Here is a 16,422-nt window from a genome sequence, read left to right on the forward strand (position 1 = left end):
TGTTACATGTTCCAAATGACGCTTGTGGGGGCTGCTAGAGCGTGGTTCGATCGTCTACCGGTCAACCACATCTACGACTGGGCAGACTTCCAACAGAAGTTTAGCCAACACTTCAGCCAGCAAAGAAAGTATACCGAGGAGCAATGGACAATCCTCAAATGCATTCGAGAAGAAGATGAATCTTTGCTAGACTTCATCACTCGCTTCAACTCGAAGAAGCTAAGTCTGGGTAACATTAGCGAAGATCTTGTTCGCGCTGCCTTTGTCCAGGGCGCCAACGACCCAGAGCTCATCCGCACCTTAACGGGTAAAGATGGCATGCCATCCACATGGGATGCCATCATGACAGCAGCTAAACGCTTTGCGGAAACGGAGAAGCAACTGGGTAGAGATCTCCCACAGAGCACAAACCTCTACACCCAGAAAACAAGAGAAGACAACGTCCTTACCGCCCGATTAAACAAAAAGCGGAAGCTAGGCATTTGGCAGTCAAGGGTAAACTTTGACACCTCATCCGGCTTGCAGCATCGGTTAGGCGGAAGGGAAAACGTACAGTCAAACAAGAACTCCAGATGGACGCCGCTCACCAAAAGCGTCACCGAGATATTCGCTACTGAGGAGCTCCCATGGCCAAAGCCTCAAATAATCCGACATCGTCTCAATGCTGATCGGAGCAAATACTGTGACTTTCACAGGACAAAAGGCCACAACACCGAAGAATGCATAGACGTAAAGGACATGGTCGAAGCATTTGTCAGAGATGGGACGCTCGCGCACCTCGTGGCGCAATGAACGCTGAGCAGGCTGATGCGTGTAGAACCCCAGCTGGGGAAAACACGAATAAAAATTCCAGCTTCAATGTGGAGACTACATGCTGCGTAAAGAACGAGATCCCGAACCAGGTGCGTATCGGCTCGATGGCACTCCCATCCCAACAACATGGAAGGGAGCTCAATTACACAGTTTGCATGTAAATCAATTCCAAATTTGTAAAGAAAAGGCCCAGAGCCACTTCTAATGGAAATGATTCTCCTTAAAACATCGACGCTGATGATTTTACATTTATATACATTATGAACTATCAACACTGATGCCGGTTTTCACCGCATACATAAGTGTGAAAGTCGTTGCATGGGGAAGGCGGCAAAACCCGCATAAACCCAAAAAACGGCAGACCTTCACGCAGGTCAGTTAAAGGGGAAAAGTTCAGTTATCCCACTAAATGAAAGTGCCGGTCTATCCGCATGAATCATGAGAGGAAACTGAACACTAACCTATTAACAACCGCGCGTCGAACGGTTAATTTATTCAACACGGATATGCCGGTTTTCACCGCATAAATACGTGGAAAGTCGTTGCGTGGGGAAGGCGGCAAAACCCGCATAAACCCAAAAAACGGCAGACCTTCACGCAGGTCAGTTAAAGGGGAAAAGTTCAGTTATCCCACTAAATGAAAGTGCCGGTCTATCCGCATGAATCATGAGAGGAAACTGAACACTAACCTATTAACAACCGCGCGTCGAACGGTTAATTTATTCAACACGGATATGCCGGTTTTCACCGCATAAATACGTGGAAAGTCGTTGCGTGGGGAAGGCGGCAAAACCCGCATAAACCCAAAAAACGACAAACCTTCACGCAGGTCAGTTGAAGGGGAAAAGTTCAGTTATCCCACTAAATGAAAGTGCCGGTCTATCCGCATGAATCATGAGAGGAAACTGAACACTAACCTATTAACAACCGCGCGTCGAACGGTTATTTAAAATAGAGAATTTCTAACAAAAGGATGAGGAAAACCTACACGCAGGTCAGATGTAGGTTAAAGTTTAGCCATCCTACTAAGTGCAAGTGACGGTCCTACCCGCACAATCACGAAAGAGGAAGCAAAACTTCAACCTATTATCTACCACGTTCAAAGGTTAACTTATCCTAAACACTTAGAAATTTCAAAAAAGATGAGGAAAACCTAAACGCAGGTCAGACGTAGGTAAAGTTTAGCCATCCTACTAAGTGCAAGTGATGGTCCTGCCCGCACAATCACGAAAGAGGAAGCAAACCTTCACACCTATTATCTACCACGTTCAAAGGTTAACTTATCCTCAAAAAGGATGAGGAAAACCTACACGCAGGTCAGATGTAGGTAAAGTTTAGCCATCCTACTAAGTGCAAGTGACGGTCCTACCCGCACAATCACGAAAGAGGAAGCAAAACTTCACACCTATTATCTACCACGTTCAAAAGGTTAACTTATCCTCAAAAAGGATGAGGAAAACCTACACGCAGGTCAGATGTAGGTAAAGTTTAGCCATCCTACTAAGTGCAAGTGACGGTCCTACCCGCACAATCACGAAAGAGGAAGCAAAACTTCACACCTATTATCTACCACGTTCAAAGGTTAACTTATTCTACACTTGGAAAATTGCTAATTTAAACTAAAGTATGCAAGTCATATAACGTTTATAAAGCAAGGAATCCAGAGAAAGTAGCGGTCTTACCCGCACAAAGATTTATATTTCATAAATATTCATTACAAGAATGGCCGGGTAACTACCCGCCTACAAGAAAATAAATCTATACAAGCTAAATCTATCCTAGCAGTGGGAAGGGATCTTCAGGATCAGGCTTCAGGGCCACTTCCACTTGGACCAGCACCATCAGTAGATCGTGGCAGTTCAAGGAAAGCTTTAAGGATAGCTAACCCATCATCAGCAGCAGCAACTTGATTCACCTTCTCCACCACCAGATGCGGGAAGGCGGCGTACTGATTCACTGCTTGGTCGTAAACAGCTTCAGTATCAACATTATACAAAGGGAAGTTGGAAGGCGGGATGCCATTCTCAACGAACCCTAGACCAAGCAGGAAGCCGACCTTTTCCCCGTCCTCGTGAGAAGCGTTGAGGGCTGCGCTCATAGCATCGTCATAAGACGTCTCAGCAAAGACCCGATGCACAACCTACAAAAAAAAAAGAAAATACAAGTATCAGAACCTTTTCTATTTACAAAGAAAAGCGTAAAGACATGAAAAGCATACCTGAGACAACGCTTCTCGAAGAAGCCATTCCTTGGCAACCAGAGCTTCTTGGAGGGCAGCTTGAGCTTCGTTACGGGCGCGTTCGGCTTCACTCTTGTTGAGGTTGGCAAGCAACACTTCTTTAGCCGCAGCCTCTTCGACGCCCTTTAGCTTCCGCTCAGTATGGTCAAGCACCCCCCTCTGGTCCAAGATCTCCTGGAGCTTTTTGGCGTCTTCCATCGCCAAGGCATCATGAGCCTGCTGGAGAGCCTCTAATTTGGCTTTAAGCTCTTCATTCTCCACGCGTAGAGGCTCAGCAACAGCTTCAGCCTTGGTGGCCCTCTCGGTTGCGTTCCTTGCAGTTTCCTTAGCCAGCCGAAGCTGTTCATTAACAGCTTGGGCAGCCTTGGAACGGGCCTCGAGTCGAGCCTGAACTTCAACCTCGAGGGCCTTGAAGGCCTTCTCCTTTTCCGCAGCCACTGCGGAAAGCCTTTGGTTCTCCTCCCGGACAGCCCGCGCCTGAGCCACTTCTTTAAGGCGAGCTGCTTTTAACTTGTCGTTTTCACGACAAAGCAGCTCGACGCGCGGCTGCATCCGAGCCAGGAGAACCCGAAGCTCATTGGTTAGCCTACCCTCCTGGTAGCTAGCCATGGCTTCCCCCAACGCACCACTGGGAGCAGCGTGACGAGCCCATTCCACGCACTCCACAGGGGTGCGAAGGGTTGTTCCTCGGCGAATGTTCCATCGTGGAACATACACTTCATTGGAATCCGACACTGCAAAAAACATAAAGCAGTTAGGAAAAGATGATAAAAATATATATATATAATAGGCCAAAAGAACCCTACGCACCTGTAGGGTCAATAACAGGCCAATAGCCGCCAAACCCATCACCTGAACCCAACGGAAATCCATCCAAGAGGTCAGGCAGATGGGAAGGAGGCAGAGATTGGCGAGAAGCCCCATGCATACCTGAAGGTTCGCCCGTCGTTCCCGAAGACGGAGGCATGGTAGAAGCCGCCGCGGTCGCCGCCGCGGAATCCGCAGCAAAAGTAACCGCCGGCTCGGTGAAAGATGCGGTAAAAATAGCACTCACAGCCGGCGGTGACGTCATCACAGCTGGAACAGTCGGCTCAAAGGAGTGAGCAACTGAACCAGCGGAAGCAGGCGCAGGCGCCTGGGTCGTCGCCTCAGGTAGGCTGACCGGGCCTACCGTCATTGGCGGGGAGGTACTCCTCTGCGCTCCACCAAGGAATGCGTCAACATCCACGCCTGCACAAAGAAGATAAGTGTTAATGATGGAAAACTATGAAGTTAAAGATAAAGGAAGTTTGTACTTACGGGTTTTCTTGAGCCTGAAAGTACGGACGGGCGGGGATGAACCCGATGGAGCCGGCCTCTTCACGCCGGTCACCGTTGTCATCCTGGGCTCTTCGGTGACAGTTGTCACAGCCTCCGGAATGGTGATCTTATCACCACCGGGATTCCCCGCCACCTCTTCGCTCTCGGTCTCCGAATCAGACCGAGGCGCCGGATCGGCAGTGGATGCCACCTTCTCCTTCCCCTTCCCGCCGGCAGCCTTCTTCTTCCGCACCAACGGAGGACCATCTGCGGATTCCTCATCAGAACATACGATTAAAGGAATTCCAGCAGAGGTTTCAACATTGAGGGGTCGAGGGTCGAATAGCGCCTTACCTGGCCGCCTGGCGCTAAGGATCTCGTGGCCTAGCGGATAGACCTCCACGAACCGATCCGCCGTTTGTTCTAGGATGGGCAACTCGTTCTCGTCTAGAGCGCGAATACCCATCCGAGCGGGACCGTCAGCCTCCCGCGGGTTCAGGAGCGACTGCAAGTCGTTCCCCTCTGAAATAAACAGGAAAGAAGTTAGAAGAAATTCTAAATCAACAAAAAGAAACAAAGCATACCGTAAGGAACAGAGTTCGAACCGTATTCAAGGACGATTGGGATTTTCTGCGCATCCGCAACCTTCCACACCCGGCTCATCCCCAACATCACCATCCCGGACTCCGCAAACCGGTAAACCGGAGATTGGACTCGGGATATCTTCGCAAACCATTCCGCCTCCTGGTAGTTGGAGGCGTGAAGGCTGGGAAGTGCTTGCCCGTTCTTAAATTTCATGGCATGGGGGATGGCGCGAGCGGAGATGTAGAAGAACTCCCGCTTCCACGAGCGAAGACTGCGCTCGGTTGCGCAGATCTTCAAACCCTTAATCCGGGTTATCAATGTATACCACCCCTGGATGCACCTCCAAGTGTAGAAGGTCATCAGGCGGTCAACATAGGGCTCAATGCCCAGTATCCGGCACACCCACTCGAAGTGGCGAACCTTGGCAATCGCCATCGGATGCACCTCGGTCAGGTGCACATCGTGCCTCTCCAGGACACGGAAAACAAACTTTGTCAATGGGAACCTAAGATTCCCATAAACAAAGAATGTAGCATAAACCCCGATCTTGCCTCTGGGGGCATCATACACCGTCTGGTGGGGTTCAGGAAACTCAGGCTCGAGAGACTCGAGCATGAACTTCCTGACGATGTACTGATACAGATCGCCAGGCAGAGCACACTGGCACTCGCCAGCAGTACTCTTGTCATCGGCTGTAGATTCGAGATCACGAGACGACATCTTGCAAAAAGAAAGAAGAAAACGATTTCAAGAGAATGCTCGACTGAAAGATGAGTATTCGCCGGAAATCGTTCTTAAGATGAAGAGAAGAGTGAAAGTGTGGATTACAAAGAACCCTCTCCCCCTTTATATACTAATCGCAATTAATGCGATGAATTTAATGCGGAGGAGAGAGAAATCGAAGGTGCAATGAAACTATGACACGTGGCAAAGAGCAAGCTGGCAACAGCTGTTGACAGGACGCATACCATTAATTTCGCGGCCACGCGCCCGAAAAATCGCGCCTACGCGCCTGAAAAAGCGTCTGGAATGACCATGTACTGTCACGTCACCATAACTTCCTGCACGTCCTGACACAGTCAGAAGAAACCGTCGCACGACGTTTCAGAGGTTTGGACTGTTCTTATCCTTTCACCAACCCTTCGAATTTCAAAATTCAAAAAGATTCAAAAGTAAGCGGGAAAATACCCCTTACCTTGGCAACCAAGTAACCGTAAGACGGATGCGGGTACAGTGTTAAGGCAAAACCCTTCACATACCTAGCACCCGCAGGGAATTGAAGCCAAGAATAACTTGGCAACCAAGTAACCGTAAGACGGATGCGGGTACAGTGTTAAGGCAAAACCCTTCACATACCTAGCACCCGCAGGGAATTGAAGCCAAGAATAACTTGGCAACCAAGTAACCGTAAGACGGATGCGGGTACAGTGTTAAGGCAAAACCCTTCACATACCTAGCACCCGCAGGGAATTGAAGCCAAGAATAATTTGGCAACCAAGTAATCGTAAGACGGATGCGGGTACAGTGTTAAGGCAAAACCCTTCACATACCTAGCACCCGCAGGGAATTGAAGCCAAGAATAACTTGGCAACCAAGTAACCGTAAGACGGATGCGGGTACAGTGTTAAGGCAAAACCCTTCAAATACCTAGCACCCGCAGGGAATTGAAGTCAAGAATACCCCGGCAACAAAGTAACTATAAGACGGGTGCGGGTACAGTGTTAAGGCAAAAACCTTCACATACCTAGCACCCGCAGGGAATTGACGCCAGGGGTACCTTGGAAGTAAAGTAACCGTAAGACGAGCGCGGGTACAGTGTTAAGGCAAAACCCTTCACATACCTAGCGCTCCGCAGGGAATTGAAACCAAGAAGGATCTTCTGGGCAATGCTTGCGGAAACGGAAATAACATCCCCGCATAGCGGGAACGTCGAGAACTACATTGTTTGAGGCTCCAGGATGGAATTGGTGGTTTTAACATAATTGATCACTATGTTCAAAACTACCAAAACCTCAGGGAGAATCCACACAAGTGGGACTCAACGCTCCTGACTTGCGAGGAGGTTACAGCCTACCCGCATCATACCCAAATATCAAGCAGGAAACTCGGGAATTTCTGCAAGTGACAAGGACTTCCGCGGGAAGAATCCCCATGGAAAACCTTAAAAAACCCTTTTCAAAACCCTTTGCTTAAGTCCAAAAGTTCACCTCACTTTATTAAACACGCATGAGAAGAACATTGGACTGGGGGACTTGAAGAGGTAGGTCCCAGCAGAGCCCAGTTGGACCCGCAAGACTCACCTTGAAGAGGGACGTCTGCGCAGAAACCAACCGGATCCGCAGGACCCACCATGCTCAGAGACGTGACGTCCTTACGCGCAGTACGCAAGCTGTTCCCGCAGGAAATGCCTCCCAATGGTGAAGGACTCCGCCTGTTCCCGCAGCTTCGGATACAAGCCATCAGGGAAGGCCACCCGCGCAGCAAGGCTACACGCACAAGGCACTTAGCTCTCAATCACTCAGTGTCACCTGAAGGAATGAGCAAAGCCGGGAACAATCCCGCACAAGGGCGGGAGGGGGAATACTCCCGCCCAAATAAGCCAGTCCGTACGATACGGGAAGATCTTCTGTACTGTACCTGACGAGGTATGGGCAAAAGATCTGACTAAAGATACTACAGCTTATTGACAACAGTATGGCGAGCAGCATGCTCCTGTACTGTATGTCACTATTAGCCGCTGCCTACTCACCAACTACTGCCATACCACGTGCATAGCCGGCAGTTGGTGGAAAAGGAATAGTACACAGCAGGCCTGGTCACTATCAGCCGCTGCCTACCCACCAACTACCAGCAGGGCACGTGCGTAGGCCACTGTTGGTGGAACAGGAATACTGTTGCAGCCGGCCACACCTCCTTGGAAACCTACCTTCGGCTATAAATACCACAAACGGTATGATCATCATATCTTAACATATCTTATCATATTATACCTGATATCTGCTCTAGCAATCTCTTAATATACATTTATATTTAAAGAGCAATCTAGTCTGATTCTCAAGCCGGAGGGTGGTCACAAGGAGGAACCCCCCCTTCTCAGTGACGAGCTCACGGTGTCTGTTTTGCAGGTCATCAGAAGAACCATCTTTTCTGGGTCTAACCCCTCGTGGGAAACAGCTATCTAACCCCCAGGTTACTCGTAATCTGCCCGGGGTCCGGTTAGTGTTTCTTCATGAAAATTGGAGTAAACACAAAATGTGTAACCAAAATACATTAGAAACATCCAGACATGTCCTCATGCATTGTGTACAATAGCATTAGACACATATCCATGGCTTTTGTGTAACCACAAAATGTAATGTGTAACCAAAATACGTTATAAAATAATAGAAGTCTAAACTAGCCATAGTTGGTTCGGCTCGTGGCTTGGTTTGTGTATAATGTATACCAAATGGCAATTTTAGATCAACAAGTTTTAAGTCACAAATTGTTGATTAGCTGTTTTATTTTTTATTTATTGTTATTTAAAAAAAAATAGATACAATTTAGAGTCAGTTGAGTGCGAGTAATAATTGAAAGAAATGGCACTTCTCGTTTTTTTAGATGGAGAGGGCGAGCAACAATTGAAAGAAATGTCATTTCTCATTCTTTTATTGAACTTCATACTAATAATGGGGCAACAAGATGATGAGCCAACTTGATTTAACACCAATGCTTGAACAGCTAACCTTTGGTGACAAATCAAGTCACCAGCTATTTAGCAATGAAACGTTTAAAAGTGATTTTATTTACATGTACAATTAACAGACATTCTTTACTTGTATACACACACACCGGGCCCGGGCTTGTTTATAAACGAGTTAAACCTGAGCCCACATTTTGTGTTTGTGTGTATATGATGTATGCGATGTTGTTTAATAAACAAGCCTGAGCTCGGTGTGTGTATATAAAATAACAAGACCAAACATCACGTAGGAGATGGTTTTCATAAAGGTAACTCTCAGATGAAATCTAACTCTTGAGACATATTTGTATGGAAATCTATCATGGTATTACACGTGTCAAAATTTGATTGGAGGACGAAATTTTGCGGTGGTTATCCCAATATCACCTGGCCGATGAATTTAGATGGTTAGATTTGGAATTTTGATTTTCTTTTGATCATTATAGAAATTTCTCTCATCAAAATATCAAATGGATCACTTTACGACTTATATGTATCCGAATAGAATAAAGTTTGTGAATAATGTTGGGATGTGTTATTCATACACCCTTTATAGGGTGTATATATAGATATGGTGTGTATTAAAAGGGTGTATGAATAACCATTGTCATAATGTTCGATGACCGATAGTGACATAAAAGTAGCATAACGTGCAAGATAAAATTCTCCCAACACGTGTACGGTTCAAAACATTTGATAGTTAAGTTAGGAATACGATTCGAAACTCCGTGTCCTTTGTAGAAATTAGGTGTCCTAGTCATCAATGTGCACACATGTTACTTAACAAGATATGTATAATATTTATAAAAATAGGCACGTTACATTTCAGTTTCCAGTTCACTTCTGATTTTTGGATCTTTTTCGCCTTTGCTTTCTGTAAAGATGATTATTCTGCACACTAAAATTCTTTATTTGATTGTGGCATCTTATTCTCAATTATTTTTGTCCATTTTTTTTTTTTTGCTTTTTTGAGAGTCATTATGGCACCTTTGATCTAAGTCCTCTAAAAAGGATGATGCCTGACCTAATTTTTCAAGAATCACATGCTCCACTTTGTGCCATTATCTCATGCAGTTGTAGAAGTTATTGTGGCAAGTATTCCATGCATGAAAGAAACATAAAGATGTCACATTTCATAGTTCTAGAGGAATGATTTCTGATAGCAGTCCCCATTTTTTCAGTTTCTTTATAATTATCTTTAAAGAATTTATTTTAATAATTTGGGAATATTAGATATGTGACAAGAAGCTAAGATGTAAAAATCACAAATGCCCATCTCCTTGCCATAGGTAATTAGTATTATCTTGATATTATCTCTGGTTATCATGATTTCTGTTTATGTAATATGTTAGATTCTAATAGACTTAAGTTTTATTCTTGTAGAGGTGCCTGTGCTCCATGTCCGGTAATGGTGACTATAAGACTATTTCATGTTTCAATAATTTCATCATACGAAAACGTTTTCTATTTTTCTCTTTGCTTTTACATAAAAACACGTCCCTTCAATCCAATCGTAAAACCATACACGTGAACGTACTATATCCAAACACAATTAGGTACATGGCCAACTCTTCATTCCTTGTTTTCGGTAGCTTCTATTCTACGTTAGAATCAAATCGATAAACATTAAAAGTTTAAAACAACCACTCTTATTTTGCCACAAAGTTAAAAGGACCATCACTTTGAATTATTCTTCAACCTTAGAGTGGATGTTACCAAACTAGTTTTTATATACATTCACCAATTTGAACAAGCAAGCAAAAGGTAAGAATCTTGTTCTTAAAGCATTTTTATTCGTCAACTTTATCATTATTCACACACCCCCACTCTCTATCCAATCATCCATTGTGTATTTCACCAAAACACTACATGCAATGAATGACCTTATTGGCTCTTATTGATTACCTTGTTTTGGCAAGATTAATAAGTGTTATTTAATTGAGAATATTATAATTGTGACTTGCACGATTAACTAACACTTACGAATGATTAGAATTTGTGAAAAGGTTTGACATATTCTTATCTTTTTAACAAATCATCGTCACTATTAAATTATTAGTTTCGAATATGTATGCAACAAATCTGTAATTGTTTACTCGTATATATAGATAATGTATATATGATTACTCGGTTATCACGGTCTAAGGCTCTAAGATATAACTATTAATAAAAACTTTAAAAACCTATTTAGTAAAAATTAATAGAATACATTAATAAGTATCATACTTAAATTAAGTATCATAAGTTTGTTTAAACTTTTAAAGAGCGATAATAAATAGATATGTAACAAAGTTTTCCTTTTAAGGAAAACCTTTATAGATAAATATTGGAGTTGTAGACATTACTAATCTATATACAAACACGCACACATATATATTCAGTCGAAAATTTATTATATTTAGACAGATAATACATTTTTAGTTACGTACACTACTAAATCTTCCTATTCATATTCGTTCGTTAAGAAAAATGATTAGTTCGTGTTCAGTTCGCTTATTATTTGATAATACTCTAAATGAACATCAATAAACAAATATAAATTAACATGAATAAAGCAAACACATATGACATAAATCTATGAAGAAGATGAACGCGCTTTTTTTTTCTTCAACTCAAACATTCAACTCGTTAGTCAACTACCCAAAGTTTGTGTATGGAATCTGATTTATAATTGGATGATGAATGATGCATGACGGGTCAATTAGTATTGCTAATGAATAACAAAAAAATTAAACAAATATTTAAATGAACGAATCAACACAATAAGTGAACAATATAAACGACCTATTGTTCACACATGTAAATGAACAAATTTGACATGTATTCGTTCTAATTTTAACAAAAAGTTTTGGACTACGTGTGTTTTTTTGTTATAAAAACAAACATAAACGAACTTCTTATTTAATAGTTCATTGAATACTTGCTTGGTTAAATTACTCAGGCCACCAGTCTCCAGACCTCACCAAAACCATCGCCCACCGATTTATCCTTCTTACGCGCCGCCACGCGCGGCCCATCGGATACAAATTCGGTCTAGAACTGCCCGAAATGCCGAATCGAGTTCCCGAAAACCCTGATCCCTAAGAATTATTATTGTTTCTGTGGTAAAGTTGAAAACCCTGCCCATGATCCGTGGGATTGTGGACGTCATACGTGCAAGCGGAAATGTTGTGATGGTGACTGTCCTCCTTGTTCAGAGGTAGGATTTCTGATAGCAGTCCCCATTTTTTTAGTTTCGTGGTAATTATCTTGTTCAGAGGTATTATTTTAATAATAATAATAATAATAATAATAAAGAAAAAGATTAAAGAATAAAGAATAAAGAATAAATTAAAGGTGACACATCTCGTTCATTCTATAAATTGAAGAAGTTATTTCCAATACAACAACACAGAAACTTTGCATCTTCATCATAATTTCATCATCATAATCCCAATTGCTCTAAAATTTTATTCCCAAACAATGGCTTCATCATCATCATCCTTTAAAATTCCCCTAATCGGTATTTATAACTCATAAGAGAGATTCTGAGGGCATCCCAAGAAATTGGGTGCTTCAGACTAACCGGTTTTCATCAAGTGCTATCGCCCACGATGATGGGAAAAATGAAGCTAGTGGTGAGAGGACTCTTTGACCGTCCCCTTTCGGTCAAAGAAAATAATAAAAGCATATACGTCAACAGTGGCTATATGCCCCGAACGAAAAAATCCCCAGTACAAGGCTACAGGGGATTTTTTCGTTCGGGGCCATATACCCACTGTTGACGTATATGGTTATATTATTTTCTTTGACCGAAAGGGGACGGTCAAACAGTCCTCTCACCACCGGCTTCATTTTGGCCATCAAAGTGGGTGACAGCACTTCTTGGAAATCGGTTAGTCTGAAGCACCCAATTTCTTGGGCAGCCATTAGAATTTCTGACGGGTTATTGATACTGATTGGGGGGGTTTTAAATAGTAAAAAGGAATGGTAAGAAGAAAAACGCACGTCAAAGAAGACAATGCCGCAGTTAGCATATCGATCGTGCAAATCAATGCACATGTTTATCAAGCTCTTTCGCCATATTACATGTTAAATTCTTCAAGAAGACCAAAAAACAAGGTTGGATGTCATTGGGGGGAATTTTACTGTGCATAACAGGTAAAAAGTTTAAATCTTTTCAAGTCTTTGGTGTCAAATTTATTGTCTTTAGCGAATTCTTTAGTCAAATGCGGTCACCTACAACTTCAAAATTGAAAAAGTTTTTAAATTTCAAGAAATTCTTTTACCGAATACAAGTACTAAACATGGAAAAAGTTAATGTTTATGGTTTGACCTTTTCAGTGTCAAGATAGACATTAGTTTAGGACTAAGTTTGACCTGAAAAGTCAATGCAGTTTGCATTACTATACTGCACTTGCAGGCTCGGAGGCAATGTTCGCAGATCTTGGTCACTTCTCTTACGCTGCAATCCAGGTAAACGGTATTTTTGTCACTTGCTGTATGATATTTACCAATATCCTGAAATTCCCAATTTGCCCTTACAGATTGCATTCACATTTCTGGTTTATCCGGCACTCATACTTGCTTATATGGGTCAAGCAGCTTACTTATCAAAAAACCACCAAGCTGATCAAATCAGCTATTATGTCTCGGTACCAGGTACATGTTTGACTATTTAAACGGTCAAAATGTGAAAAAACAGTGGTTTTGACTAGTATACTATTAAAGTATTAATGACCCATTTCAACATGAACCTATTTTGACCGGTTACCCAACCCGCAAATTTACATTTTGAGTTGTACGGGTTATTCAATTTTTTTTATCTAAACGGGTCAAACAAATTGTATAAGTCAAATGGGTCGACCTGTTTTCAGGCCAATCCAACCTAGCCCGGCCTGTTACACAACCCGAAAATTAACATTTCCATCCGTTTAGGTAACGAGGATCATCCGGCTGCTTCCGAGAGGTCATCGGGCGAACACCGACTAGCGGTGGTAGGAAACATGGAATTCTATAGAAGCCTGGTTTTCGAGGTGGATGAAAACATGCAACAAGAAAGCGTGTTGTGCGGGTTCCAAAGCGTTGAAAGCATAGGCGACATCATCGAAATGAGTGCACCCAAAGAGAGACGGGTTCGGTTCGCCATCGAAGACCCGGAAGACCCGACCGAGGCTCAAATGAGACAAGAACTTGAAGATTTGATGGCAGCTCAACAAAGTGGGGCTGCTTTCATACTCGGACATTCACATGTGAAAGCGAAACAAGGGTCGTTGGTTTTTAAACGGTTTGCGATGAACTTCGGGTATAATTTCTTGAGGAGGAATTGTCGCGGCCCGGATGTTGTTTTGAAGGTCCCTCCAGTATCTCTGTTGGAAGTTGGCATGGTTTATGTTGTATAAACATAGGTTTGTGTAGGTAGTTTCTGTTCATAATATTGAAATATGAAAGATTTTGGAGTTTACCAAATTAATGCTTTTTTTTTGTTCTGTTTTATTTCACAAATTATTCAAAGGTTTATAAATGATTCTCTAGTTTTACTAGGTAAAACAGGTTTGTAAGAACAAATTTTTTTGTAAAAAGGTAGGTTCAAATTTAGTTATATTTTGTACTCTTAAATAACATGCTAACATAGTAACATTAGAGCAGTGGAAATACCCCCACGAGTGCACCGTGAGAGCATTTTGGCGTCGTGAACCTGTGAAACACCACCCCCTTCCTCCGTGAAGGGGGCGTGACCATACCACCGCCACTTCTTTAACGTTGGTGAAGAGATGCATGTGGGCCCCATTAAACGGTAATATTTTTAAAAAATAGCCGTTGGCTATTAAATAAAAAAAAAAACTTTTTCCATTTCATTTTTTTATCTATAAATACCTTCTCATTTTATAGAAACAAACACACAAAACTACTCTTTTCCTCTCTATAATCTATAAAAATTCCCTATTATTTTTTTAAAAATGTCATCACCATCTTATTCCTCTTCGTCTTCGAGCGAAGAAAAAAACTTCTATGTTTTGTGATTTCGCAACGGGGTGTAATGAATGGTGGCAACAACAAGAAGATTCGGGTTCGTCAATACGACACGAAATCCGACGTGAACGTTTAAACCGTGACCGAGCGGCTGCGCACGAAGCACTACGAAACGACTATTTTAACACCCCGTGTGTTTACACGGCCTCAGAGTTTAAAACCCGTTTTCGAATGAGTCGTGAGTTGTTTTTAAGAATACTACACGACATCGAACGAGAAGTTCCTTGGTTTACCCAACGGGTTGATGCTAGAGGTCGAGTCGGTTTCTCCACCTTGCAAAAGTGTACCGCCGTGATTCGTTATATGGCGTATGGAACCGCTAGTGATATGTTCAACGAATATTTGAAGATGTCGGGTCGACACATCATGTCATGTGTCTACAAATTCTCTAAAGCTATTGTTTTGTTGTATCGTAGTAGATATTTACGTAAGCCTACGGCTAGTGAGGTTGAACAGTTACAGGCGAAGCATGCCGAAAAACACGATTTTGTCGGCATGCTTGGTAGCATCGATTGCACGCATTGGGATTGGAAAAATTGTCCTACTGCGTGGCATGGTCAGTTTGCACGAGGTGATCATCCATATCCTAGTATTATTCTAGAAGCGGTGGCGTCCCAAGACTTATGGTTTTGGCTTGCATTTTTTGGTGTTGCCGGCTCAAACAACGACATAAATGTACTTGATCAATCTCCCGTATTTGATGATTGGATCAACGAGTCGGGCCCGGACTCCTCTTTTGAGCTTAGAGGGACGCTTTACAAGCGTGGGTATTACCTTGCCGATGGAATATATCCTGATTACTCGACAATTGTCAAGTCGCTTTCGCAACCCATCGGCGTTAAACGACAAACGTACAAAAAAGCTCATGACGCGGCAAGAAAGGGTATTGAACGAGCATTCGGGGTGTTGAAGTCTAAGTGGCACATTGTGGATCGTCCATCCAAGTGTTTTTCTCAAGTGAAAATGAGGAACATTATATACGCTTGTGTTATTCTTCATAATATGATTTTAGAGGGCAACGGGTTAGCGATTTGTTAACATAACCCAAATGAGGATGCGCCTATGTACGAAGAAATCAACGAAGACAAAAAACGAAGAAACCGTCAAGAAATTCGAAGCCGAGAGATTCATGACGCATTAACGGCGGACTTGATCGAATATATTCACGTTCGTTCAAGCAATCGGTAGTTTATTTATGTAACTTTTATCGATGCTTTTATTTTAAAATTATTGTAACTTTTCTTGTAATGTTTTATTTATATTTATTAGTCTTTGAATGTATTGTAATTTTTATTAATCAATTAAATTTTTATTAGTTAATATAAAAAACAAAAGATTAAAAAATAATAGTAAAATAATTGAGGTTTCACATACCCTGTTTCACACAGAGTGAAAAATGTGGATGTGAAATGGGTATGTGAAAGCTGATGTGGCGCAGACGTGACAGAGAGAGAAGGTTTCACTAGCTTTTTTCACCCCACCCATTTCTATTGCTCTTAGCATGTAAATTCAACCTAGTGTGTTTTGAACTTTGTGTTGACATGATCCATAATGGGTATTCATGGCCCGTACTCATAATTTTATAGACTAGTATGTGACTTTGTTTTTATACTCAAATGAAAATTTACTAATTTCTTTAAATCATGTTTAAAAAGCCTTGTATATTTTCATTTGAGTATAATTAATTTTCATGCTAATGGGTCGTTTGAGTATAATATACAAGGCTTTCTTCAACAAAGAATACTATTCAGTT

At 42.3% G+C, this 16,422-nt stretch overlaps 1 protein-coding gene and 1 long non-coding RNA gene across 2 annotated transcripts in view; both read left to right on the forward strand.

The window, feature by feature from the left end:
* LOC143617037 (potassium transporter 2-like) overlaps positions 1 to 14,161 on the forward strand; it is a 29,046-nt gene extending 14,885 nt beyond the window's left edge. Inside the window, exon 11 of the mRNA XM_077089723.1 lies at positions 13,575 to 14,161. Within this exon, the coding sequence (XP_076945838.1) occupies positions 13,575 to 14,038 (464 nt within the window). The 3' untranslated portion in view covers positions 14,039 to 14,161. The remainder of the gene's footprint in view (positions 1 to 13,574) is intronic.
* LOC143616856 (uncharacterized) lies at positions 12,735 to 13,298 on the forward strand. Its single transcript, XR_013150736.1, has 3 exons — positions 12,735 to 12,797; positions 13,060 to 13,112; positions 13,184 to 13,298. It is a non-coding gene; the product is annotated as an uncharacterized LOC143616856 (long non-coding RNA).
* Positions 14,162 to 16,422: the final 2,261 nt, after the last annotated feature.

This window comes from Bidens hawaiensis, unplaced genomic scaffold (genome assembly GCF_021521415.1).
Source record: "Bidens hawaiensis isolate Kalapana, Puna unplaced genomic scaffold, B.hawaiensis_p1.1 tig00002307_1, whole genome shotgun sequence".
Taxonomy (NCBI): Eukaryota; Viridiplantae; Streptophyta; class Magnoliopsida; order Asterales; family Asteraceae; genus Bidens; species Bidens hawaiensis.